The sequence below is a fragment of the Balaenoptera borealis genome, assembly GCF_965194805.1.
Source record: "Balaenoptera borealis genome assembly, chromosome: 20".
In the NCBI taxonomy this organism is placed as follows: domain Eukaryota; kingdom Metazoa; phylum Chordata; class Mammalia; order Artiodactyla; family Balaenopteridae; genus Balaenoptera; species Balaenoptera borealis.
In genome coordinates this window covers 49,700,202-49,727,573 of record NC_138879.1, presented here as the reverse complement: position 1 = coordinate 49,727,573, position 27,372 = coordinate 49,700,202, and the positions used below count along the sequence as shown (strand labels likewise).

Here is a 27,372-nt window from a genome sequence, read left to right as displayed (position 1 = left end):
CTGAGGCCTGGGGAGGTAGAGTCTTTGTGTCTCACCCCTGGGCAAAGAAGTAGTTAAGCTTGTGGAGTAGAAGCTTCCTGTCTTATACTGTGGTGGTCTTTTCTCTAAATTGTGTCCTTTTAAACTTCTCACCTCCTTTCCAACCCAAATAAGAAATTATGACAGCTCTTAAAAGTGAGTCATGCCTATGCCATTTATCTGGACTTGATAATTAAAAAGAAATTCTCACAACTGCTATGAGCCAGCTGCTGTTTCATAACAACATCCAAATTTTGGAACTCTAGGAAAAATTTTTAGACATTTTCTTCCCGTGTATTTAATCAGGATTTTAAAAATGCACTTTGTGTTAATTATTAGAACTCATAAATGCCTGTGAAGCTTTGTGATATAAAGATTTAAGCCACCCTTAATTTTACACATGATTCTTTTGACTCCTTAGATTGGTCAATGCTTTTTTGACAAATTTATTATATATACTAGCTCCATTGCACACATCATTTATTTCTGGCATCAAAGTATATCTTCAGAATTTTCTTTTCGAAATGTGAATTACTATCTTGCTTTTAGTTGGAAGCCTAGCATTTGCTGAACTGAAGAAGTTAATCCAATACTGAATTTGTTGTTTGCGCTTGACAGATGTCCAGATTAACATAAAGCGTTGTCTTAGTGATGGATGTGACACTAGAATTCATGGTCTGAGGGCTGTTGGCTTTCAGAGAGTCAAGAAGTCTGGGGTCTCAGTCTCAGATGCTTCTGCAATATGGTATTGGTCTCTGCTGACATCTCTGGTGACGGCTTCCATGGAGACAAATCCCGCCTTTGTCCAAACAGTGCTACGCAACACTCAGTAAGTCGCTTTGCTTTCCAGTCTTGTCACGGGGCGCTCATTCTCTAACCCTTTAGGGCGAGTCACTGAGCAAGCAGCCTTTGATCATCGAGACTCAGTCAACAGCTGGGCCCCAGGTGCCCTGTTGTTTCCTGTTTGTGCCTTCAGCTCCTATCTTGTGAGGGGGTCCCACATGCCATTCCTCTTCCTTATCCACTGGGGAACAGTTGTTCACATTTACATAGCAATTTATATGGGATAAAACACCTTCAGATGCTATATATTATTTACCTACTTATGTCATAAAATGTATCTGTAAAAATTATCCCTGTTTTATAGACAGGAATACAGTGACCTTCCCTGAGGTATATGACCAGGCAGTGATGGATCAGTTTGAATCTAGGTCTTTGGACCTAGGCCCTAGGTTGAAAGCTCTTTTCACTAAAGAGTCAAATCTTTTCAAGGACACCAAATTAATTTATTTTTAAATGTAGAGTACCTTTGAAAATTTTCTTCTAAAAACTGTTAGGGCAAAAAGACTCAGTAGTAATAGATAAGGCAAAACAACTAGCTTCAGTAGCAATGAAGTATTAGTATTATATGTAAGTTTAATAACTGATAATAGGCACTATTAGTGCAGGCTATCAAAATATCAGATAAAAGAGATAGCTAATAGTTTGTTCTGTAGATGTCTTTTGAGATTTGTTATTGCTATTAAATAAAACTCTTCAGCAAATAATACTGCTGGCAGTGCTAGATCTGAAGGGTAATATTTGGCCAGACTCCTTTCTTCCTGCCTGTTTTAAAATTTAAAAAATAAAAAAAATTTCAAACTTAGAGAAATATTGCAAATTCGATGCAAAAAGAAAAAGTGGCTTCTTCCTGAGCCAGTTGAGAGTAATTTGCTAACCTGATGCCCCATGGTTCCTGAATATTTTATTTAGTATGTATTTCCTGCAAATGAGAACATGCTGCTACAACCATCAAAATCTGGAAATTAACATTGATATACATTGCTACCATCTAATTCTCAGATCCCGTTCAAATTTTGCTAGTTGTCTCGGTAATGTCCTTTATAGCAAAAGGATCCAGTCCAGAATCATACTTGGTATTTCATTGTCATGGATCTGTAGTTTCCTTTAATAAGGAACAATTCCTCTGTCTTTCCTTGACTTTTTTTTTTTTTTTCCTTGACTTTTAAGACTTGGACACTTTTGAAAATTATAGGTCAGTTATTTTGAAGAGTGTCCTTCAGTTTTGGTTTATCTGAAGTTTCATCATGATTAAAATTAGATTTTGTATCTTTGGCAGGAATATCATAGAAGTGATGATGGGTTCTCATTGCATCCCATCAGCGACACACAGCTTCAGATTGTCCTATTACTAGTTTGGTGATGTTAACTTCGACCTTTTGATGAAAGTGGTGTCTGCCAGACTTTTCCAGTGTAAAAGAATTCTTTTCCCTTTGTAATTAATAAATATTTTGTGAGGAGGTACTTCGAGACTATGTAAATATCCCATTCCTCATCAAACTATATTGGTATGACTCAAGATTGCTGTTTTATTCCCTGAGTTATAATCCATCACAGTTTTGGCGGTCAGATTGGCCCAGATTTGGCCGATGGCAACCCCTTCAGTCTGGTTCATATGTCCTTTTGATATGTCCTCATCTTCTTGGAACACTTCCTTACAACAAGATATTCCAGGCTTATCTTGAATGTCCCCTGCCATAGTCTTAGAATCAGCTGTTTTGCTCAAGAGTCATGGTCACTCTTAGTGGAGAGTTGTGTTTAGAAACTAAACAAACTAAACTCATTGCTGTTGGAGTGTTGCTTCTCTCAGTGTACACAGCTGGGAAATACATGTTTGTGTGTAAGTAATAGACGCATATGTGTATGCACAGACACATTGACACCTATATTTATTTCTATATCTGTAACACTGAAAACTCTGAGTTTATATTTCTAATAAACTCTGATAACTTCTAATTCTAATCCAGCACTACTGTTCATTCTAGTTTTCTCCCTTTCTCTATTTGTAACTCCCTTCTATGATTGTGAGAAACCTGGCTCCCATCATCCCTAAAATATTTACTTATTTAAACAATCCCGCTCTATATAACCAGTCTCCCACCTCCCTGGCCCTTGCCTGGACACCCTCCTCACCCTCTTGGTGCTTGCATTCCATGCCAGGCTGTCCCTTTGCTCCGTACCCCACTCCAATACCTCACTCTGGGCCACCATGCACCCCACCCACCCAAGGACACACGAGTGCCTACCTTGCACAGCCCTACTTTATGGACTGAATTTTCAGGAAGGGGAAGAGGAAAAGTTTTCTACCTTATTTTTGTGAAGCTACGCCACGTTGTTGAAGAACAGATATGTCCCTAAACAGTTGTAATAGTTAATTGGCAATGGTATCTTCGCTCCTAACTTTTAAATATCAGTGATCTTAAAACTATTCTAAAATTTAAAAATTATTTTTAAAAATCAATGAGGAAAAATAAGTAAGAAAAAAATATTATGAAACAAAAGTGGAAATAAATTCTGTAAATCCTTGCATGCCACTTAGGTGCATTTGACCTTGTTGATCGACTGTATGTTAGTGTAGCTGCCCTACTGATGCAGCTCATATAGAGGGGACAAGAAACGAGAGCAGAGTGGAAGCTGACACAGTGTTAGCCTTGCTGTTTTGTCTCTGTTGTGAAATGTAGAAATTAAATAATTTCAGGGATTCCCACTACTATTATCATAAAATGACTATCAAGTGTAGAATTTTGAGTGACTTTTTCTGTACCTTCACGTTGTTCGTGGTGCACTCATTGCCTAGCACAGTTCCTGGCACAAGTAGGTCTCAGTAATATTTTGTTGCATAAATTTATTAGATGACTGCTGGTCCAGAGGAGGTAAAGCTATTGTAAAAGGAGATGAGAAAAGAGAAACATTAAAGCAGACTCTGAGGTAGAAAGGCCAAGAAACACAGGCAGGAATAGAGAAGGTGACAGGTGCTGATATGTTTAGGATAAAATAAACATATCATGATGCATCTTTAGATACAAGAGATCTGAAGATGAATTTTTTGTGTGTGTCACAAACGGCTCTGCCCCTGGGGTCAAGTTTTCTAAGAACTCAGGGTTTTTCTGTAGACATATGTCTTTTGCTCATACTACTTAAAATGAACACTTGCTTCCAGAGGGTTGAATGAGCTTTTATAGAGGGAAATGGAACTCTTAAAGAAAAAGGAAAAGAAAAGAAAGAAAACCCATTAAACTGTTTAGCACCAGGACCCCTGCAGGAAAAAGGCTGATCTGTGTTATGTACCAGGTTCTCTGTGGGAACACTGTTTGTTGATAAGGGATTAATCCAAACAAGCTTCCAACAATTTTTTTTTTTGGTCTAAAATTGTATTATTAAGTTTATTGTTTGCCAGGGATTGTTCTGATCGCACATCTTACACTCCTAGGAAGGCACTGCAGCACATGCCTCCACTCTCCCTCTCGCCAGGACCTACAGATTTCTCAACGTTCCTGTCTCCCAACGTTCTGGAAGAAGTGGACGGCTTCCTCATAAGGATAACTAGGTAAAATCAAGGTTGAGGGCTTCCCTGGTGGCGCAGTGGTTGAGAATCCGCCTGCCAATGCAGGGGACACGGGTTCGAGCCCTGGTCTGGGAGGATCCCACGTGCCGCGGAGCAGCTGGGCCCGTGAGCCACAACTGCTGAGCCTGCGCGTCTGGAGCCTGTGCTCTGCAACAGGAGAGACCGCGATGGTGAGAGGCCCGCGCACCGCGATGAAGAGTGGCCCCCGCTTGCCACAAATGGAGAAAGCCCTCGCACAGAAACGAAGACCCAACACAGCCATAAATAAAATAAATTAAAAAAAAGATGGCTAGCAGGACATCAGAGCCGTTTAAAAAAAAAAAAAAAATTAAGGTTGATAAGGGCTGATGGGGGATGGAGGGCATATGTGCTTGATAAGTCTTTTTTGTTTTTTTAAATTTTAAAATCTTTTAAAGATTTTTTTTTTTTTTTAAGAATCATTTGTAGTGACTGAAGGGACAGTGAAATAACGGTGCACCCATGTAAACTCCATGATCTAGCAGCACAGCTGCCCTCAGGAATTGGGGGTGGGTGCTGAGTAGTCCTCGGATTCAGCTAGAGCAGGGGTCTCAAAGTCCAGAATGCAAAGCCTCTCAGTTCCCTCACATCCCCAGCCCAGCACCTGCTGTCTCCATGCACAGGTCTAACAAGCCTGATTGTCCGTAGACCTGGGAAAGGACACCCTGCAGGCTGTTTGAGGGGTCACGTAGTGTGGGGGCACTCAGCTCTGTCACAGTGAGCCCTGTTAGAGTACAAACCAGGCCCTGAGCCATCTAGACAGGGTTTTTTCTTTGTTTTTTCTTTTTTGGCCACACCACGTGGCATGTGGGGATCTTCGTTCCCCGACCAGGGATCAGACCCATGCCCCCGGCAGTGGAAGCACGGAGTCCTAACCACTGGACCGCCAGGGAAGTCCCCATCTAGACAGGTTTAAAAGTTTCAGTGTAATATGTTTAAAAAAGCAGATGTGATGTGGAATAGATCTAAAATATGTTATTGGTGCTTGAAGGAACAAGCCTTAACTCTCTGACCAAGCCAAATTATTACCCGAGGCTTCTTCATAGCAGGGGTTTATTACAACAGCTTATTTATTTTTGGTTTATAAAGTTTGACTTATTAAAGTTGATAGCATTACTTAATACTTATAGGTGAAGGTTACAGGAGTGAGAATTTAATTTCCTGGTCCTCTGGGTTGATTTAGTTTTTCTTTAGGCTGTCTTAAGGATTTTGAAAAAGTATTTCTGGAAAACAGAGAAAGCATATGGCAGGTTGATTTTGCTCATGTAATCAGTTACACAGAGTTTGAGCTACCTGGATTTTCTCATAATTTTAAGAAGTGAAGTGTTTTTTGTTCTTTGTTTATAGCTGCTGTTCTACTCCAGAGGTGGAGCTGACTCTTCTGGCTTTTGCACTAGCAAGAGGGAGTGTTGCCAAAGTGCTGAGCTCCCTGTGTACTGTCACTGACCACCTGGACACACACTATGACGCCTCATCCCTCATCTCATCCATGGCATCAGTCAGGCAGAGCCTGCTCCTTAAATATGGTAAATGACCTCTGCGTGATGCACACGTCATAAAACCATCACCAACGTGGGTCTTCCCGGCATCTTCTTATCTTTTTGTGTAGTTTGTGGGCTCGGTCGTTATAGTTATACAATGATTTCTGGAAGAACGTATCTTCTTTGGGGTTGGTAGGGAGAAGGGAGATGTTAGTTCATTTATGGATGCGTTAGCAGAAGAGGCTGAGTGTTCACTACGCTGTACTCCCAGGAGTTACTGGCCTAACCACTTAGGCTTGGTGGCCATTTGAACACAGCCGTCTTTGATAAAGTATGGGAGTGTCTCATGGTGTAGGTCAAGAGGTTGGGAAGTTGGAGTACCTCTCATCTGGAGCAGGGAGGAAACTACCCCAGACCCAGAGCAAAGGATCCTTGTCTTGGAATCCATCCCTCTGCATCCTCGTGATAGTTTATAGCTGGTTGGAACCACATATATGGTCATACATACATGCCTGCCACCACTTTCCCCTCCTGGGCCCAACGGCATCCATCTTAGCACTTTTCTACTGACCCAGGATGGGGCCTCCTAATCCTTCCCAACACTGGAGTCCGTACAGCTACTCTCAGATGACTGCAGTGGCCATGTGCTGTCCTGGCCTCTAGTGCTAAAGCTTCTGTCCACAAGTACAGCATTGGATCCCATCCTCTTCAGTAATAGAGGCAATACTGTGATATTTCCTCATGATGTTTGTACCTTTGCCTTAATATCACTTAATAATGTATTTTATGTTTAATTTTTTAAGTCTGACAATCGATGTCTTGTAAATCCAGTCCCTCCCCAATTTTGGAAAGGTCATTTTTTTGGAGGGGTAGGGGCCCGTAGAAGGCACAGCCAAATGGGAGGGATACGTAGTGTCTGGAAAATATTCTCCAGAAAGGTTTTTGATTCAGTTTAGCAGTTACTTGAGCAAGGAGCATGGGATGGAGGAGGAACGCATAGGGGGACTGTTCATTATTGATAATGTTCTAGTTCTGGGTTGGGTTATAGGTTAATAGGGTTATAAAGTTTTCATTATATTATTAAAACAAAAGAAAAAGAAAAGTTTTCAGATCATTATAGCAAAAGTTGATTTTTATAATTTTGAAAACTTTCAAAATTTGCCTGGAGATGTTTTAAAGAAACAAGACCCAGAACGCTAAGACATTATTTATATATTTAAATGCAATTACAATAAAATTAATTACTGGCTCCAAAACAGTGTCTTAGGAATTCCTCCCTTCCCCTGACTCGACACACAAATATGTTGAGCCTGTGCTATTAACCTGTGTCTTATAATGCGCTTTGTTTCCAGCTAGTGGTTATTCTAGAATGATTCTCCTCAGAATTACTTAGGGACGTAAGCTGTACTTTGTCTCTTTCAGGAAAGCAGAAAAGGATGGTGTCAACATTTGTCTAATATTACTTCCTATTTTAGCTGTTAAATGGGTGCACGTTTCCCGAGCAGTCTGGGTGTCCGCAGGCTCTGCATTTGCGCCGACGAGCATTCTAGTTCCCAGTTTTTCATAGTGCTAGCTTCCGGCTGTCTCTTTCTCCCTCTTTCTTTTCTTTGATCAGGTAAACCTCTGCAGTTGACTCTTCAGGCCTGTGATGTCAAGGGAAAAGAAGAGAAGTCAGGACCTGAAAACCTCCTTGTTGAGCCGTGGACGAGGGACGGTGAGTGGTGGACCTGTCGGGTTTTAGTGAGTAAAAAGGGCCATGGTGCTCACTAGAGGCTGTGTGAAACCGCGCTGTGGTCTTCAAAACTTTCAAGATACGCAGTCTTCGCTGTGATGTCCTTCAGTTGGCTTCAGTGGTTCCTGAACCGTTTGCGTGATTTCTTTACTACAGCGTTGCCACCTGCTAGGTGTCAGGCACCTGTAACAACTTAAAAGTACTTGAGAGCCTTCAGTTTTGAAAAGCAAAGACTTCTCCTCTTGGAATATAAAAAGTTACCATTTTTAAGTTCAGATTGTCTTTCTGTTGTGTTATGTCAAAGTATTGAGAAACTCAGTGGATCAGTGCTAAAAACGTAGCTTAAGATGAGGGTATTTCTCCATATGGCTGCTCTGGCATTTGAAGTGTCTGGAAGGAAGCCTCACTCCTTGCCTGGCGTCAGCATGGTGATTGCTGATGTGCTGTTCAGCACTGTGGCTCTTTTCCTCATCCAGGGAGTGTTTGTGAGTCTCTTCCTCATCCATCGTGTTGGCCAGCTGGTTAGTCTCCTGCACGTGTCCCCTTTCTACTCACTGTACTGCTTTGAATGTTGCCAGTTCAGAAGAGGACGTGGAATGTTCCAGCAGTTATCAAACATTGAAGGGAACTGGCCTTACCACTTTGGACTTGGTTTCCCCTTGGCTCTCCTCACAGCAGAGCAGACCTTGTGCCTTCTCAGTAGTCGCCTCCTCTCTGTCCTGTTTCCTGTGGGCATTAGCACCAGTGAAGTAAAGACGCCTGGGAAAACGTGCTTCACCAGTCACACCTCCTCCCGGTGGTCTTCTTAAACCGTGACTGCCTCACGAGGCAGGCTTCTTGCAGTCCTCGCTGAGCAGCTCAGCCCCTGCAGACACATTTCCTCCCCCACATTCATCTCCTGCCGCCCTGAGGGCCACCGCAGACCGCCCAGTCACCCGCCGTCCAAAGTGGGGTCGGGAGGAGGCGGTGGCAGCTCTTTGCCAGTTTCCCCCTCCCCACACTCAGGAAAGGCAAGACCACTCTACCAAAGGCCCCCTGCATTTTTCCTTTGCTCTCTGAAGAATTGGGATTTTTGTCTCTGGAGTATGTAAGGCAGAATCTTCTTAAAACCAGTGTATGGATTTTTTTTTCATACTCTCATCATCATCTACTGAAAGGTCTCTCTTGTTCTATCTTACTTTTTTAAACTTTTATAACAATTTCAAATCATCTCCATCTAGTCTTTCTTTTTAAAGACTTTATTTTTTTTTAAGAGCAGTTTTAGGTTTACAACAAAACTGGAAGGAGGTACAGAGATTTCCCATATGCCCCCTGCCCCACACATGCAGAGCCTCCCCCATTATCCACATCACTCACCAGAGTGGTACATTTTTACGAAGGGTGAACCTACATTGACACATCGTAATCACCCAAAGTCCATAGCTTACTTTAGGCTTCACTCTTGATGTCTTCCATTCTGTGGGTTTGAACAAATGTATAATGACCTATATCCATCATTATAATACCATACAGGGTGTTTTCATTGTCCTTAAAATCAGTCTGGATTTTTAACACCATTCTAAGTCTGAAAGCACCACAGGTTTTTCTGTAGCTATTGAAATGCGTTTGCCAGCTCTTCTGCCTGGTCTGATTTGAATAGTTTGTTACTCTCCCTGTGTCTTATCCATCCACCTCTCCTCCCTGCCTTCCACCTAACCTTGCATGGATAAATTGCATAAACTAGTTGTAGTGTGTGGATTTGTTATTTTTGTTGTGTTTCTGATGAGCACCCAGGTGGGGTGTGACTGGGCGTGGGGAGGAGCCTTGGTTTCCCTTGGTCTCTCCGTTCACAACCGTCACTGTCTGTTTCTTGTAACTCAGGTTAGGATTCGGTCCTCTGCAAAAAAATGAACCTGACGAGACAGGGAGGACAGAGGAAAGTCCTCACAGCTGGAACTGTGGGCTTTTGAGGAGTGATTTGTTTCTTCCCCTTACGGGGGCCAAAGCTCTTTTTCACTGCTACCTTTCAAGTTCCCCAGCTGCTGGGAAACACTGGACGTTCCCCCTTGCTGCACAGAGGGCCCGGAGAACCCGAACGTGGGCACTCCGAGGGCTGACCGCCTGTGAGCCACAGCCACGGGTCTGGTGTTTTAAAGGAGTGCAGGCTGCTGCCAATAGAACGGAAGGAGTAGGGTTATTAAATTCTTTACGTTTGAGATTGGTTATTTTCTTCTTGTCATTTTAAGAGAGTAAATTGGGCAGGCGGGGCATGGTGTCCAAACAGTTGTAGCTTTAAAATATTATAGGTTAGACATATGAGCTGGTTTTTTACCAAGAAAAGGAAGCACAGAGGTTTTATTTATTTACTTTTTAAGCTTTGTTTGTTTAATGTATGTATTTATTTGGGCCTTAAAAAAATTGATGGCAATGTTATTTTAAAAGAGTCTGATTCTTTTGACTTAAATTATTGCTTCAGCTACTTTGAGACTAATGAAAACTGGCAGCTACTCCCAGGCAGCATTTCGGCCTTTACAGTAGGTTTGATTAGTTAGAGGCATCCAGACCTCCGAGAAAAGGCGACAGTTCAATAATTGGGATAGTTTTTAGTATTACTGTTAGTAGAATTGTGTGAATTTCTGGCCGTATGGCTTCTTAAAATTGTCTGTAGAATTACTATTTGATAGCATTAGGTCAATAATAGCTTCTCCCTGTGATTTAGTAAAGGTTCCTTTGGATTTAATTTTCTTGGTTTTGGTGAAAAATAATGCATATTGTCTTATGGAGATTTAACTTCACAAATTTTTGTTTTATTGAACTCAGTGTAATAAAATAAGCATGAAATTGGTTTTAGTCTTTTCATCTTGATAAGGCAGAGTGGTTGAAAGCAGTTCATGGTTTCGGGAAGAATGGGTGGTCAGGCTGATTTGAGTAAATGTGTAAGTTATATAATTTACAGAGGTTGGAAAGAGAAAAGCAGCCTTGGATTTAACAGACCTTTTTGTAAATTTTTAAAGGATAATTAACAACAGCAAAAGAGGTGAACCACAACTCTCATACAAATATAAAATGAACACATGTCAATCTTTTTATTTATCCCATTAATTACTGAGGGAACCAGTAAGATGTTACAAGCAGGTCAAAGGAGAACTCATTAATACACGTAGACCAGTAAGAATGCTGACATGAATCTACAGATGGTTGCAAAATTGGTCAGTCTTCATAAGGAATAATCAGCTATGTTCCTATAGACACAATTTTTATTTCTGTGGACAAGAATCTTTTGCATTACTGTTATTATTCTACAATTTACAGAGTTGTAAAATAGTTCAGAGACAAAGAAAGGTGGAGATGACCCAAAGAGTGCACTAAACAAACACCCAGCATTCTTTTTTTGCCCATTTCAAAGACTTTTACAGTCTTTCCTGACAGAGTATTCAAGAAACTATCTAATTCCTCTCTCAGCCTTTAAGCCTGCTTGCTTCTAACAGCCCAGCCAAACGTCAGTCATGGTTTTAGGAATGGTTCAGAAAGATGATTGATTGTCCAGTCTTTTGTCTCTTTGAATTAAAGTCACAGTCCTTATCAACTTTTTATTTCTTTATCGTTACCTCAGAGCCGAGCAGCCTGTATTGTTGAAAAGTTGAAAAGATTGTGCTCTGACCAAGTTATACCTGGACCATGATCTGTTACCTCGGTGTCTATCAGGGGGGTTGCTTCTGCCCAGAGGGGAATTCTTTTTCTAATTTTCTTCTTTCTCTTTCTAATTTTTATGAGAGAACCAGATAGACTAGATGCCCTCTGCCTCAAAGGATATGCTTTGGTTTTGTTGGTCTTAGTTCTTAGGGTTATTACAGGTGCCTCAGTCATCCTAACTTTAGTTTTTCCTTTTTGTAGGTTTTCTTACAGAGACTGGAAAAACCAGAGCAAGTATTATTTTTTCTACAGGAACTGAATCTGCCTTCCAAGTTACTCAGATCAGAATTATGGTAATTCTTATTCTGCCTTCTTTAGGAAATGTTACTACTATTTTTAAAAATAGGATTGTATTTCAAAGGTCCATGTCACTGGTTTTTCATTGAACATTTAGTGATTATTTATTCTGTGTCAGGCCTGTAGCAGAAGGCAAGGGCACAAAGATGAATAGATTGTTAAGTCTGTAAATGGTGTGAGTATAAGGATCAAGAAAAGTAAGGAATCATTTCTAGGGAAGCAGCTTTCTTACTTTTCCAGGACTTAATGTATTTGAAATCTCATTTTGTTGGTTTGATTTTTGCGTTAAGCTATTTGAATTTGACCATGTTATTTGGGAACAAAATGGCCACAGAACTTTGGTCCCTGTGATGTACTTTATTTAGATCTCTATTTCCAGGTTCGACGTGGTGGCATTGGTGCCCAGTGTGGGTTGGTGTTTGCCTATAATTCATCTTCTGATAAATTTCATGCAGAAGAGCACTTCAAAAGGTTTGAAAAATATGACAAATGGAAGCTTCAGGAATTCAGGCAATTTGTAAGAAGCAGGTAAGGAACAGAATAAAAATCTTTATAGTTAATAAGATTGTATACATTCTCTTATTGGTGAAGTATGTTTTCTTTATAGAAAAGTTGCTACTAACCCATCTTCAGTGGCCATGAGCATTCATTGCTTTCTGGCAGCACATGTGAAGACATATATTTTAATTTGTTCATAGTCTCTTACTCGGTCCCTTCTGTGACCAGGTGTACACATCTTCAAAATGGTTGGGTAATAATACCTGCCTGAATTGTGGGCAGCCTGAGGTCTCTAGTCTTATCTAGCCACTGGAAAATTTACCCAGGCCCCAGCTTCCCTCCTCCTATTTTTGTGTTTTTACCGAAAATATTTATTAAGCACCTACGATGTGCTAGACCTGATGCTAGGTACTGAAGATACCGTAATGAGCAGATTGGCCCGTTCCCTGCTCTATAGAGCCTACTGTTTAGCTCAGAAGACAGATGATAAAGCCTACAGTGTCACAGTACTATAAATGCGAGGTAGCTAGGAGGGATAAGGTGCTCTGGGAGCATATGGCAGAGCACCTGACCTGATCAGGGAAGGCTTCCTGGAGGAAGTGTTGAATATGGATGAGCTAAAGCTAATTAACTACTTGAAGAAGTGGAAGCAGAGTGTCCTGAGCAAAGAGCAGAGCAGAGTTGAGAGCTCAGGTGGGGTCTGGCGTACACAAGGGACTGACGAGCCCCATGTTGCTGAGGTGTGCCGTGAGTTGGAGAGTGGGGAGAGGTGAAGCTGGAGAGCTAGGGAAGGGTCAGGTCATTGAAGGCCCTTTTGTCTCTGTTTCACGGTTTAGACTTTATCTTGAAAGCCATGGGGGCAGGGGCAGGGAGCAGGGTGGAGTGTTTGCTGAGGAGCTTCAAGAAGAACGAGGAGAGCTCGCATTCGTGGTTTGGAAGTGCTGCTCTGGAGCCTGCTGTGTGAGGTGGGCTGGAGGAGAGCGCGCGGGGAGGCCAGATGAAGTGGGGGGAGGCTGTCACGGTCACCTGGGAAGCCAGAGTGTGGGTAACCTCAACTAGAGCAGCAACAGGAGCCATGGAGAGATGTGGACGATTGAAGAGACGGCTAGAAAGGAGAAGCAGCAGGACCTGGTGAGTGACTGATGTACAGCAGGAGAGAGAAGGAGGCTTAGGCCTCAGTGAGTCCTGGATTTTTGGCTCGCCAGAGGGGACATTGGTAGCGCCTTTTTCTGAGACAGAAAATACCTCGGGGAAAACAGGTTTGTGGGAAGATGATGAGCTCAGTTTTGGTCCTGTTGGATTTGAGGTTCTAGGAAGTCTCTGAGATATCCCACAGCTAGTTGGATAAACAGGTGAGGAACCTAGAAGAGATGTTGTCCTGAAGGCAGAGATATGAGAGACATTTCGGTGATAGTTTAAAATGAATTAGAAGAGATCATTCTGGAGGAGTGTGTGGGCTGGGAAGAACAGAGACTTTAGGTCAACATGCTGAGAGGCACCAGCATTTATGGGGCAGCAGAGAAAGGGAGGCTGAGAAAAACAGCCATAGAAGCAGCAGGGAAGCCAGGGAAGTGTCCTCATGAAGCCAGGGGAAAATCGTGGTTAAAGAGGTAGGGAGTGGGCAACGGTGTTGGATGTTACCCCGGAGTCGGTGAGGTAAGTCTAGAAGTGGACTTGTTGGATTTAGCCACAGACGTCGTTGGTGACCTCTTGGACAGTGTTACATCCCTAATTACTAGTAGCAAGTTAAAACTCATGCAGCTGAGCCCGAGACTTGCCCTTTTTGCTCCTGTATTTCACAGGTAATGGGGTGCTGGAGTTTTTACTATCACTGAGTACTGTACTACTAGGCTTTCATGTACGTATGAACCACCGATAATTGTGTGAAAATGCGGATTCTGAATCAGTGGTTCTGCCTGGGCCCTGAGACCTTCATTTCTAACAAGCTCCCCGGCGACTCTGATGCTCCCCGACCACGGATCACACTTGGAATAACAAGGATCTAGAATAACTTCCTCTCTCTGCTGGACTTCCTTTGGTGGCATCCCTGACAAAGGGTCACTCAGCCTCCCTAGAATAAATATCCTTAATGATGGAGAACTCACTGCACTTCAGTAACATATTCTATCTATGTTTATTGAAATCTACACTTGTAATTTCAACTCTGTGGTCTTAATTTCAGCCCTCTAAATGAATTGAAACAAATCTGTCTCCCATCACGCATACATGCTTTTTAAAAAGATGCTTTTCTTTTTAAACAATAACTAGAGATTACACTTGTTTCTAAATAGCTGTGTCGCACTCCTGGGACATATTAATATAGGTTTTTTTTTTCCCTAAACCTGCTGTCAAACAAGATCTTTCACATCTTATATAGGATGATTTTTTTTTTGAACCTAAATGCAGGCTTATTTGCTAGTCCCTTGTTGATTTTAGCTCCTGGTTCCAGCCTGAACTACTCTGAAATCCTGATTTGCTTGGGCTACATATTATCAGTCCCTCTCCAGTTTGGAGATCAAAATGGTAATAGACATGTGTCTGTCTTCTTGCCTTTTTTTTTTTTTTTTTGTCTGCCCTCTGGTCAGACATCGGTCAGTCAGCACACTCTGGGACCAGCTGTTTGGTTGCTGTACATATTTAAGAGGACTGATACTTAGCTCTGTTTTCTCCACCCTGCCTGTGAGTTGGTGTAGTGAGCAAGGTTGCTTCTCCCCACTGTCTGACATCCTGCCAGCTCTCTGTATCTCAAGGATTTCCTTGATGACTCCCGAAGGGTGAATTGAAAAATCCTCAAACACACCATATTGATGAAAGTCATTGACATGGTTTGGGGCTAAGATGGAATACCACCTGTCCCATTGGTTTTAGGGTTAACTATATCATGAAAGGTTTATGCTAAGAAAGACTTAATGGTAAGAAGAGAACGTTTTTTTCTCTCTGTTACAGAACCTACTCTGGGTCCTTTGTCTTTTTCTTCTTGCTGTTTTCTTCTTGTAAATCCCTGTGTTTGCTTATCTTATCCATACAGAATACTCATGTGTTGGCTAGCTTGTTAGCCGTATCACAGACTAAATAGTTTAAAGTTTTAGGAATGTTACTTGAAAAGACTGCCATTTTCTCCTTCTCAGTTATTTAATTCCTGAAAAGGAAGTACCATTCAAGTATCCAATTTTAAAAAGAAACAGGGGCTTCCCTGGTGGCGCAGTGGTTAAGAATCCGCCTGCTAACACAGGGGACACGGGTTCGAGCCCTGGTACGGGAAGATCCTACCTGCCACGGAGCAACTAAGCCCGTGCGCCACAACTACTGAGCCTGCGCTCTAGAGCCTGTGAGCCACAACTGCTGAGCCCGCATGCCACAACTACTGAAGCCCGCGTGCCTAGAGTCTGTGCTCCGCAAGAGGAGAAGCCAATGCAATGAGAAGCCCGCGCACTGCAACAAACTGTAGCCCCCACTTGCCGCAACTAGAGAAAACCCGTGCGCAGCAACGAAGACCCAACGTAGCCAAAAATAAATAAATAAAATAAATAATAAAAAAAAAAGAAAAGAAATGGCACACAGTTATACTTCTTCAGCCTTTGGGTTGAAATGCTTCCCTGGAAGGACTTTTATTTTTTTTTTTAGAGCAGTTTGCCTGTCCATCAGCTCACTTATTTATTTTTTTTTTAATTATTTATTTATTTATTTATTTATTTATGGCTGTGTTGGGTCTTCGTTTCTGTGCGAGGGCTTTCTCTAGTTGCAGCAACTGGGGACCACTCTTCATCGCGGTGTGCGGGCCTCTCACTATCGCGGCCTCTCTCGTGGCGGAGCACAAGCTCCAGACGCGCAGGCTCAGCAATTGTGGCTCACGGGCCTAGTCGCTCCGCAGCATGTGGGATCTTCCCAGACTATGGCTCGAACCCGTGTCCCCTGATTGGCAGGCAGATTCTCAACCACTGCGCCACCAGGGAAGCCCAGGACTTCTTAAGTAATAGGGAAAAATCCTGAGGCCTGTGGAGGCTGAAGTTTTCCTTTTTTGGAGCTCCAGGATCTGAAAGCTCCTCAGCTTTTACCCTTCAGCTGTTGCAATTGTGAATCTCAGGCCAGTCGTACCTATGTTAGCCAGACCTAGGGAAAGAAAACTGAACCTGCCTCTCCTTTGGATTTTTCCAGAAGCACACACCAGCTGTTGCATTGTACCTTATTCCTGAGTATCTTCATCTCAGATGCCTTGACTTCAGGTCTCATTCTTCAGATAAGCCAGTTATCTAGAGAAGCAAACTTCCCTTAGTTCCCAGGTTATATTTGGGACTAATAATAGTTCCCATTGCACAGATGAGGAGGCTGAGAAGTGGGGAGGATGTTACCACCAGCTCCCTCGTATGCTCAGAGAGGCACCACGTGCCACACCCCGTCCTCGATTGTTAACCGACAGGCCGTGTAAACAAGTTAAATGCCATTTAGGTGGTGCCTTATTCGTTAGACCCTTGAGAAGTTTAGGAATAGGAGAACATTTTGTGATTACCTTTGTGTTTACAGGATTGGTTGCCCGTCTGATAACCTTGGCGAGGATGATCCTATTGGCTGGTTTGAGCTGGAGGAAGAGTGGGATGAAGCAGATGTCAAGTTGCAACAGTGCAGGGTTGCCAAGGTAAGTATCAGTGAGGTGTGGCCTTCGCGCACTTGCCCACTCCCCTCCTTTTGTACTGTGTTTATCAAGCAGTTATTGTGTGCCAGTCCTGTGCCAGCACTGGAACCCTGCAGGTGAGTCAGACGTGATCATGACCTTCACGGAGCTCCGAGTCTAGTGGGAGACACAGATGTATGAGACACTGTGATATGGGCTGATAAAGAGACACACGGGGCTGTTGCAGCCCGAAGGAACAATATTTACCCAGCCTGGAATTCACTAGGGAAGGCTTCCCAGGAAAGTTGGTGCGATGCCAAGTGTTGAAAGTTGATTAAGCTGTCATCTTTAGCCAGGCTGAGAGGTGTGGAGAAAGGCCTCTCAGGCTGAGGGAGCAGTAAGTCCACAGGCCTAAATGCAAGAGAGATGTCTTTCCGTAGCTATGAAAGAAACAATGATTATCTGGCTACTTAATTTTTTTTAACCTCCGTTGTGAATCTTAGTAAGAAGCTTAAATAAGAGAAACAAGAACTATCTTCAGGACTTGTACATAGTAGGCGCTCAGTAAATATTTACGCAGCTAAGTAGTGGATTCTGAAAGGCCCTCAACAAAGGATCTTTCACTATAATAAGCAGAGAGTGTGCATAGAAGTTGGGCTTTGCAAATGGCTTTAGCTTTGAGCAGACAAGGCTGTGTCCTGGGCTCCCAGCACATGGATTACAGGTAAGTGGGGGCTTGGAGATGATCCCTTAGGGCAGTCATTGACTGTTTTCACCATATAGCTCTTGTCTTTTTCAAAATGACTGTGCCACAGAACAGACGTCCTTCTCTTATTCATCCTGTCTTATCCTGTTTTTGCCTTGAAGCAGGAATAGTGCCGTTTCTCATATTGTGATCTTTCCCCAAACCTGACTTCAGTGTTTGTATTGTCTCTTCCCTGTTTGTTGTAGTTGCTGGACTTACACTTTGTGTCTCCAGTGCTAGGCATAGTGGTACCTCATTAATTATTAAAGTCACAGGAAGACCTGCCCAGAAAGGCCTTTATTTCCCTTTTGTCAGTACCTGGGGCTTCTAAGTCCTTCTCGTCACCTCTGTCTTGTCCTTTTCCAGTATTTGATGGTGAAGTTCCTCTGCACCCGCCAGGAGTCGGCAGAGCGCCTGGGAGTACAAGGCTTGAGCGTCAGTGGGTGCCTCCGGCCCGCGAGGGCAGAAGCGGAGCAGAGCATCGTCCGTGCTCACTGCAGAAAGGGCGTGGAGGAGAGCGTCTGTGGGGCCACACTGCTTCTCAGCACCCTTCACTTCATCCAGCAGCTCGCCCATGACCTGGTAGTGTTTCCTCAGTTGTTAGACCTCATTCCTTTGGGAAGAGTAACGACAGCGTCTGGGGAAAGGAACACCAGCCGGTGAAACCTGGCCCTGCTGAAGCCATGCAGTACGAATGAGGAGGGCAGGCATCGGGCTGCTGTGATGACGTTGGGAGGCCAAGGGGAGTGAGGCGTTGGGCATTGATGGCGTCAGTCAGTGGCAGACGAAGTGGCATGTGGTCACCATTGTGAGGTTTCCTGGGATAGACCTGCATACAGATCTTAAAGAGCCCCAGCTTTGGTTGCCAGGGAGACAAAGCACATTTATGGGATTTATGTCTTCTTTAAGCCCTAGAATTATTCCTGAAGTTTAGGTGAATTCTGTTTGTTTACTAAAAGTACCAAAAATAATAACAGGATTTTTTTTTTAATTGAAATATAGTTGACTTACAGTATTAGTTTCATGGTAATCTGATCCATGCAAAGTTATTATAAAATATTGACTATATTCCCTGTATTGTACATTATATCCTTGTAACTTAAATTTTATTTTATACCTAGTAGTTTGTACCTCTTAATCTCTTTCACCTATTTTTGCCCTTCCCCACACTCCACTCCCCTCTCGTAACCACTAGTTTGTTCTCTGCATCTGTGAGTCTGTTTCTGCTTTGTTATATTTGTTTGTTTATTTCATTTTTTAGATTTCACATATAAGTGAAAACTTACAGTATTTGTCTTTCTCTGTCTGACTTATTTCATTAGGCATAATACCCTCCAGGTCCATCCATGTTGTCACAAATGGCAAAATTTCGTTCTACTTATGGCTGAATAATATTCCATTGTATACATACACCATATCTTCTTTATCCATTCATTTGTTGATGGACACTTAGGTTGCTTCCATATCTTGGCTATTGTAAATAATGCTGCTGTGAACATTGTGTTTTTGATACTGACTTCTACAGTCACTAATAAAAACACAGTGACAGTCTACTCAAAGAAAGGTTCTTGCAGCCATCACTACAGAGAACATGGCTTATCACTCAGGAATCCGGTGGAGCCCTCTCACGTGTGGTACGCAACAGTGTCTACTCTTGACCTGCATTCTGCTTCAGGGCACATTCAGAGGCTGGTGACTCAATTTGTATATGGATTGTTTGGTCTTTGTTACTGGAGCTCTCCTATCACAGCAGAAAACAGCAAATGAGAGGGAGATGCGTAGGAGTAGCAGAAGCGATCACAGCAGAATTGATCTTTCAGCCTACATGCAGGGAAGGGTCAAAGCATGCTGCAGGATGGTCCTGGACAATAATCATCGCCAAGTAAAGATTCACTTATGTTCCAGGTGTAGTATCTGTGAAGTCAAGGAGCTTCCATGGGGATGTGTGTGTATATGTTACGTGTATATATACATTCACGTACATATGTACACACACACGTATTTTAGAAAGTTTCACACCAAAAACAGTTGTTCACGGACTTTTTAGTTTAAGCATCAGTTATGTTGGAATTTTACACATGCGGAGCCACCTTATCCCTTAACAGTGAGAAGTAAATGAGCCATTACAATATTTCTCTAAATGCATTTTTCAATTTTATTTTTTCTGGTCTTTATTATTTTTTAGGTACAGCAGAAGGAAAGTGGCTTAAAATACAGATCTTTTCTGGACTTCGCGGGTCTTGATTTGCAGATCTTTTGGGATTTTTACAGTAAATTAAAGCAAAAGTAAGTCAGAATTTGTTACAAGATGATAATCGTATATTGATAAGCACAACTGAAAACACTGAGTTTTGCTGTTCTAAAAGGACAATTTTTTTCTTCCAAGATTTTTTACTTCCTACTAGTTTATACTGCTCTGATTCGAAAGATTTGGTTATTGTTGAAAATAAACATCTTACATTTCTACAAAGTGCTTTATTTGGGCAGTGTTTTTGCAAGCATTTTGTCATTTATATTACAACCTTATAATGATAAGCAGGTCAAGGATTATAGTATTCTCATTATACTACTGAAGAAACAGAATCAGAGGTGCATTTCTTTACCCAGAGTGGGCACAGTCAGACAGGGTCTGTGTTTTCAGACTCTACCCAGTCCATTGTTCTTTCCTTTCCACCTTTCTGCCTCTGGTTGGCATTCTTTTTACTGAGCCTGATGCCTAGCGGGGAGAGCCCTTTGTAGATAGTTGTTTGGCTTGGAGGGTAAAAGCAACTTGCATTTTTGCTCTCTGACATTCTTTGTCTTTCTGTAGCCCAAGGGAAGAATGCATCTGTGCCCAAACCCTGCTTCTGCAGCTCCTCCAGAGCTGTTTCTCCGTGCTGCAAGGAGACGCGTCGGCCACCTCTGAGGACGCCAAGGCTCCAAGCATGAGCTGTAGGCGGGTAGAGGCCGCCAAGGAGCTCTACACACACCTATGTGATGGTAGGGATTGGGGTTCTTCTTTACTGTGACCCTGAGCTCGTAGCCTGCAGGGCCTTTTGCTTTAGAGAACAGGGGGTCCTCTGACCATGCAAACCCAGGAAAGGGTTTACATCTTTGGAAAATGAGTTTCCGTGATCCTCTTTTGAATCATTATTTGCAGTTCAGGATTTAGTCCCTCTTCAACGACTTCCTCCTGGTTTCTGATATACAGTTGTGTTATATTGAGAGTAATTGCTGTCACACTCCAGTCTTCACTTCAACTGAGACACGGGGATGAGGCTGATAGATTGAGGTGGGGAGATGATAATATTAATTGAGAATAAAACACGTGATCATCTGAAGTTATTTTTAAAGCTTCGCCAAGTTGTGTCTCAAAAAGACAGAAATAATGAAATAAAAGCTGGTACATAGAGTCTTTATTTTTGTTAAATGTAAACAAATAAAAAAATAATTTCTTTACACTGCCTAGCCTGTACAGAAGTATTTCTTTGCTCTGGTAGCGAGTTTATGGGCTAAAGCTGATATATATATTGTAAGTGAATAGGTGGGATATATTAAAGCTGATTATTCATTTTTATCAGTGGTGGATAGGGTGGATGGAGACTCTGCACCCATGGAAATATTGAAACAAGAAGTCAGGAATACCCTTCTTAATGGGGCTGCCGTCTTCTTTCCTGATCGACAGACCCGGCGGGACCATCTCTTCACCATGATGGTAATTATTTACGTTAAAAGTACGGATTCCATTCCAGAACTCTGTTGGGGTGAAACTTATTAGTCTTTGTTTTCTCTGAATATCCTCTCAGTTTCAGTTTCCTAAATGTGTATTTAATACTGTGTGCAAAGTTTTGTGTGGGACACAGGTATCTAAGGACATAGCACTGTACTCAGGGTGGGGATGACAGATAATCCTGACCTCCGTTTTAGAACCCGTTGAATCACAAAGGGAGAGCTTAGTCTCCTTCAGCTTTATGACATGCCTACAACCAAGTGTTCTTTTTAACATTTTAACCTTTTATTTAATATTTATTTTTATTTATGTATTTATTTTGGGTCTTAGTTGTGGCACATGGGATCTTTCATTGCGGAGCGTGGGCTCATCGTGGCAGGGCGCGGGCTTCTCTCTAGTTGTGGTGCACAGGCTTCTCTCTGGTGGCGCACGGGCTCCAGAGTGTGTGGGCTCTGTAGCTGCGACACGAGGGCTCTCTAGTTGTGGCGCGTGGGCTTAGTTGCTTGTGGCATGTGGGATCTTAGTTCCCCGACCAGGGATCAAACCTTAGTCCCCTGCATTGGCAGGTGGATTCTTAACCACTGGACCATCAGGGAGGTTCCAACATTTTAACTTTTTTTTTTTTTTAAATAAATTTATTTATTTATTTATTTGTGGTTGCATTAGGTCTTCGTTGCTGCATGCGGGCTTTCTTTAGTTGCGTCGAGTGGGGGCTACTCTTTCTTCTGGTGTGCGGGCTTCTCATTGTGGTGGCTTCTCTTGTTGTGGAGCACAGGCTCTAGGCACGCGGGCTTCAGTAGTTGCAGCACATGGGCTCAGTAGTTGTGGCTCACGAGCTCTAGAGCACAGGCTCAGTAGTTGTGGCGCTCGGGCTTAGTTGCTCCGCGGCATGTGGGACCTTCCGAGACCAGGGCTCGAACCCGAGTCCCCTGCATTGGCAGGTGGATTCTTAACCACTGAGCCACCAGGGAAGCCCCTATTTTAACTTTTTATTATGGGAAAATCTAAATACAAAACTAGACTAAATAATACATATAATGAATCCCTCCAACCCCCTAAGTGTACTCATCACCTAGATTCAATAATTATAAACTTAGGCTAATCTTGTTTCATCTGTAATATACTTCACCCACTCCCACCCCTCTTTATTATTTCAAAGTAAATCCCTGACTTATTTTATTCATAAATATTTCAGTTTATATCTGTAAAGAAAATACAACCAAGTTTTAATCTTCCCGCCCAAAATTATGATTTATCCTAGGAATTCAAGGATGGTTTAACATTAGAAAATCAGTCAATGAAATCAGAGAGGAAAAAAATCATATTGATAAATGCAGAAAAAATTTTAATAAGATTAACTTCTGATGATGATTCAAACAACAAAACCATTAGCAAACTTGATATAAAAGGGAAGTTCCTTAATCTCTTGGAGGGCATGTATCCAAAACCTACAATAAACAATGTACTGGTCTTTGGGACACTGACTCATCCCTTCCAAAATGAGGTATAAAACAAGGATGCTTACTGTCACTGCTTCTCTTTGATATTATATTAGAAGGCCTAGCCAGTGCTGTAGGACAAAGAAAAGAAATTTTAAAAATAACAATTAGAAAGAATAAAACAAATAATCATTCTTTGTCTGTTTAGACAAACAACTATTAGAATTACTGAGAAGACTTTGATGAAGAAAACGAGATGCAGCATTTAAAAGGGCATTTCTGTATGTAACAGCTAATTAGTAAATGCAATAAAAGTGCCCTGTCGGATGCATAAAGCCCCATAGAAACAAAAAAGGGAATAAAAGAAGCATAAAATGTGGTCCCTGATGCCAAATGACTGCAGTCCAGTTGGGGGCACTGCCACAAGGAAAAACTGACCCTATATGCAATAGGTGTTTAGAGGAGAATTTTGTTCAGGTTAAGTGATGGAGGAAGGTTTCCGAGAGGAGGGAGGATCTTTGGTTGTTTTCAGCTGCCTGCAAAATTTGCATATCAGCTTGAGGGATCAGGTTTTTTTCTTCTAGTTTTATTGAGATATATTGACATACAGCATTGTATAAGTTTAAGGTGCACAGCATAATGACCTGACTTACATACATCATGAAATGATTATCACAGTAAATTGGATGAACATCCATCATCTCATATAAATTAAAGAAATCTCAAAATTAAAGAAACGGAAAAACAATTTTTCTCCTTGTGATGAGAACTCTTAGGATTTACTCTCTTGACCTCTTTCATATATAACACGCAGCAGTGTTAATCACATTTATCACGTTGTACGTTACATTCCTAGTATTTAGCTTATAACTAGAAGTTTGTACCTTTTGACTGCCTTCATCCAATTCCTCTGACCCCTGCCTCTGATCTCTTTTTCTATGAGTTTGTTTGTTTTTGAAGTGTAATTGACCTACAGCACTACATTATTTCCTGTTATACAGCATAGTGATTCAATATTTCTGTACATTTCAAAATGATCACCACGATAAGTCTATTTTATGATATGTCACCATATGAAGATATTACATAGTTATTGACTATATTCTCCACACTGTGCATTTCATACCTGGGACTCATTTAATCTGCAGCTGGAAGTTTGTACCTCTTAATCTCCCTCATCTATTTCTTCCCTCCTTCCACCCCTCTCCCCTCTGGGAACCACCTGTTTCTGGGAACCATCTTTGTATCTATGACTTTGTTCCTGTTTCGTTATGTTTGTTCATTTGTTTTGTTTTTTAAATTCTACATATAAATGAAATCATACAATATTTGTCTTTCTCTGTGTGACTTATTTCACTTAGCATAATACCCTCTAGGTCCATCCATGTCACAAATGGCGAGATTTTATGGCTAATATTCATTCATCGTGTGTGTGTGTATATATATATCTCACATCTTCTTTATCCGTTCATCTGTTGATGGGCACTTAGGTTGCTTCCATATCTTGGCTATTGTAAATAATGCTGCAATGAATATAAGGGTGCATATATCTTTTCTAATTAGTGTTTTTGTTTTCTCTGGATAAATATCCAGGAGTGGAATTTGCTGGATCATATGGTAGTTCTGTTTTTAATTTTTTGAGCACCCTCAAAAGCCATTCGTTTTCTATAATGGCTGCACCGATTACATTCCCACCAACAGTGCACGAGGGGTTCCCTTTGGATCAGTTTTTACTTCGTGAGTTTTAACCTTTGACAGCATCAGCTGACTCTGAATTGTGGAAGAATCTCTGTCCCACTTGTTTGCTGGAAGCATTTATCAGGCAGCTGAGCAAATGGTTTTTTTGTTAGCTCGTGTCCCACACAGAAAAATAGAGGACATGCGACCTCTTGAATGACATTGCTGTGTGTTAGTAAAGCAGCCCATTAACTTTTCCTTTGCCCATCTATCTGACAGCAGTGGTAAGGTCTATATTTTTTTTCCCTTCTCGTGCAGATGAATTAAACTGCTGTCATTTGTGACCATATCTTATCTCTCCCGCCCTCTTGCACCAGGCAGGGCCCCGGGTCTTAAATCCTCTGGAAATCTCTGCCAGTGCCTTGCATAGCAGTAGGTGTTCAACACATTTATTGAATTAAGAAAAAAAAAAAGTGCCCGCAGAGTAACCCATAGCCTCATCAGGGGATGTGATTCCTTCAACTGTCCCCGTAGGCTGTTTGGACTTATACAGAGAAAGCTTAGATCCTGTTTAAAAAAACAAACAGAAAGCTCACCAGAAAGGCGCTCTGTCTCTGCCCCCTCCTCTTGGGATGGCCTGCCCAGGGATGAAAATAGACATCTTTTGGAAGTCACCTTCCTAACATTTGCATCAAGCTTTCCTGCAGGAAGGCTTGGAAATGTCAGCTTCCGCAGTGAACAGACGTACACCTGCCGTCTCTTGGTTCTGCTCCCTCTTCGCGCTGGGCCAGGTCTAAGTTGGGCCCGTCAGGTGGTGTGCTGACCCCGGCTTTCCCCATGTTTGGGATCAGTGGGCCATGGCATTTTGTGCTGCTCTAGGGCTCTAGAATGTTGTGGAATAGATTTCCTGACTATGCAGCTTCTTGTGTTCTAGAAGAATGTCACCGAGCAGGAACACAAGCAGTCCCTGCAGCTCACTTTCCGCTCACTCTGCACGTATTTTAGGTAAGTCTACAGTTCTTTTCAGCAGTCCAGTATTTCAGATCTTTGCAGCGTTGTTTTCTTGAGCTCTCCCTTCCTTTCCCGTGCTTTTGGAGTAACCAAGTACTTCCCTCACTCAGCCAGGTTTCTAGAGTGAGGTATCAGTAGACTCAGAAGTGACCAAAACAGTGGTAGAATAATAGTCTTGTCAAGAGCTTGCTCCAAGTCCCAGTCACTGTAAGACACTTCAGAGTTGAACCCATGGGGAATCGCCTTGAATGCTTCAGTTTCTACATGATTTTTGAAGACAAAAACAGAAGCTGAAGGAGTTTGGAGTCCAGTCCTCAAGTCTAAAAACCCAGATACGTTAAAGCCCAACTGCAGAGGCACAGAGTGGTAGTTTAGCAAAAACTGTGCTGGGAGGGGTGACATGGAGACCATTACCTGCTTTGACTCCCAAAGAAGCTCATGGGCCTGTAGGTTGCATTATTAGAGGTATATATAGACTTTTGAAGGAGGGAGGGGACTAAAAGCCTGAGCAACTGTCTGCAGGTCAGACTATACCTGGTACGGAGGCCGATTTAGAGGACTGTATAAGATGTCTTCAGAATCGACTATCAAGGATGATGAAAGAGCCTGGGGCTCATGTGAAGAACCTTTGAAGACACAGGGAGTGTTTAGCCTGGATTGTCAGATTAGCAGTCATGAGGTTAGGTGTATTTCCTGTTGGTGGCCAAGGTGATTTATTCATCGTATTTATTCCCTGGAATCTTTTCTGAGGACTTGCAGATTTATGGGCCTGTGCTTACATAAGTACATGTGGACAGACAGTGGCACAGACCCAGCTGGGACCCTGGCCTTTTCCTGACCCAAACTCCTCACATCCCATAGAACTGACAGTGAAATCTTGCTAGGTTCCCTTTTGGAACCTTTTGAGATAGACAGCGTGAAAATCCCCTTCCTGAAACAAGGTGTCATGACTAATTTGTGTCCTTCCAGTGATAAGGACCCAGGCGGCCTTCTGCTGTTACCTGAGAAAGGCGACCTGGCCGGCGTGGACATCAGTGAAGTGCTGGCGGCCGTGAGCGCTCTGCTGTCTGTTGCCGCTCGAGAGGTAACTGATGCCGCACTGCTTCCTGTGCCTCTTGCCTTTAGGAGACGGGGTGGGGCAGTCATGGCTCCTTCCCCTTTAGCCCTCATTTACAGCACGATTGTAACTTTGCCGGTGACTGTCACACACGTGCACAGAGGTTTCCCCGCCTGCCTTTGCTTCTAGTCAGCAGCTCCTGCAGATGAGCGAGAGGGTGCTTCCCTGCGCCTTGGTAGTCAGCCAGCAATAAATACCTGAAAGTGCTCAGTAAGACTCCCTTTGAAAAGGAGTGGGTATTTACTGAGTGCCCTCGTGGTGTCAGTCAGCGAGCCCAGCGCATAGTCCTATATTTGTGGTGTGAATTCTGTGGAAAAAGCCTTTAACTTTTTTTAAAATTTAAGATTACTTAGCAAACCCACAGGCTAATCAAATCTGAAAAGATGGTCTCTTTTTTTCTGCGCTAATGATATTTTAAAGTTTTTTTCTTTTTTTTTTTTTAACATGAAGGATTTTGTTTCTCAAAACGTAGTCCATTTGTCACCTGGATCAGAATCGCCTGGTACATTGTGGCAAACATTTGGATTTCTAGGTCCCACCCCAAGCTACTGATTTAGAATCTCTGGGGGTAGGGCTTAAAACTCTGCATTGTATCAAGCACCCCCAGAGATTCTGAAGTAGCAGAAGCCCTGTAGTAGCGGACCAAGCACTGCCTCTCTGGATAAAATACAGGAACCAGGGAGTTAGAGGAGATGTTGTGGAGAGAGTGCAGACCACACCCTTGATGTGTTTAATGACGTGGCTGAACTTGGTGTCTTTAAATCTCTTATGTTTTTGTTGGTGCTTTGCTGTTTTCAGGTTGCTTCTAGAGCCGTGATTTAGTTCATTCCCAGCTGCCTGCGGTGGTAGGCCACTCAGCACTTACCCCCCCATTTGCTCACAGGGACCTTAGAGAGCTTTCAGTGTGCTGGGTTGTCATTTGTAGTGTGCTAGGTCACACTGGG

At 42.5% G+C, this 27,372-nt stretch overlaps 1 protein-coding gene across 4 annotated transcripts in view; it reads left to right on the top strand.

The window, feature by feature from the left end:
- Window positions 1-27,372, top strand: part of ZZEF1 (zinc finger ZZ-type and EF-hand domain containing 1) — a 115,733-nt gene that overhangs the window by 24,935 nt on the left and 63,426 nt on the right. For 3 of the 4 annotated variants that reach the window (XM_082370512.1, XM_082370510.1, XM_082370509.1), the window contains exons 6-18: window positions 637-847; window positions 4,289-4,405; window positions 5,789-5,967; window positions 7,538-7,636; window positions 11,528-11,619; window positions 12,003-12,151; window positions 16,643-16,754; window positions 17,842-18,057; window positions 19,661-19,761; window positions 20,285-20,454; window positions 21,036-21,169; window positions 25,235-25,305; window positions 26,281-26,395. In XM_082370512.1, coding sequence (XP_082226638.1) covers window positions 637-847; window positions 4,289-4,405; window positions 5,789-5,967; window positions 7,538-7,636; window positions 11,528-11,619; window positions 12,003-12,151; window positions 16,643-16,754; window positions 17,842-18,057; window positions 19,661-19,761; window positions 20,285-20,454; window positions 21,036-21,169; window positions 25,235-25,305; window positions 26,281-26,395 — 1,766 coding nt within the window. The remainder of the gene's footprint in view (window positions 1-636; window positions 848-4,288; window positions 4,406-5,788; window positions 5,968-7,537; window positions 7,637-11,527; window positions 11,620-12,002; window positions 12,152-16,642; window positions 16,755-17,841; window positions 18,058-19,660; window positions 19,762-20,284; window positions 20,455-21,035; window positions 21,170-25,234; window positions 25,306-26,280; window positions 26,396-27,372) is intronic. The other variant, XM_082370511.1, reaches the window with a different exon arrangement.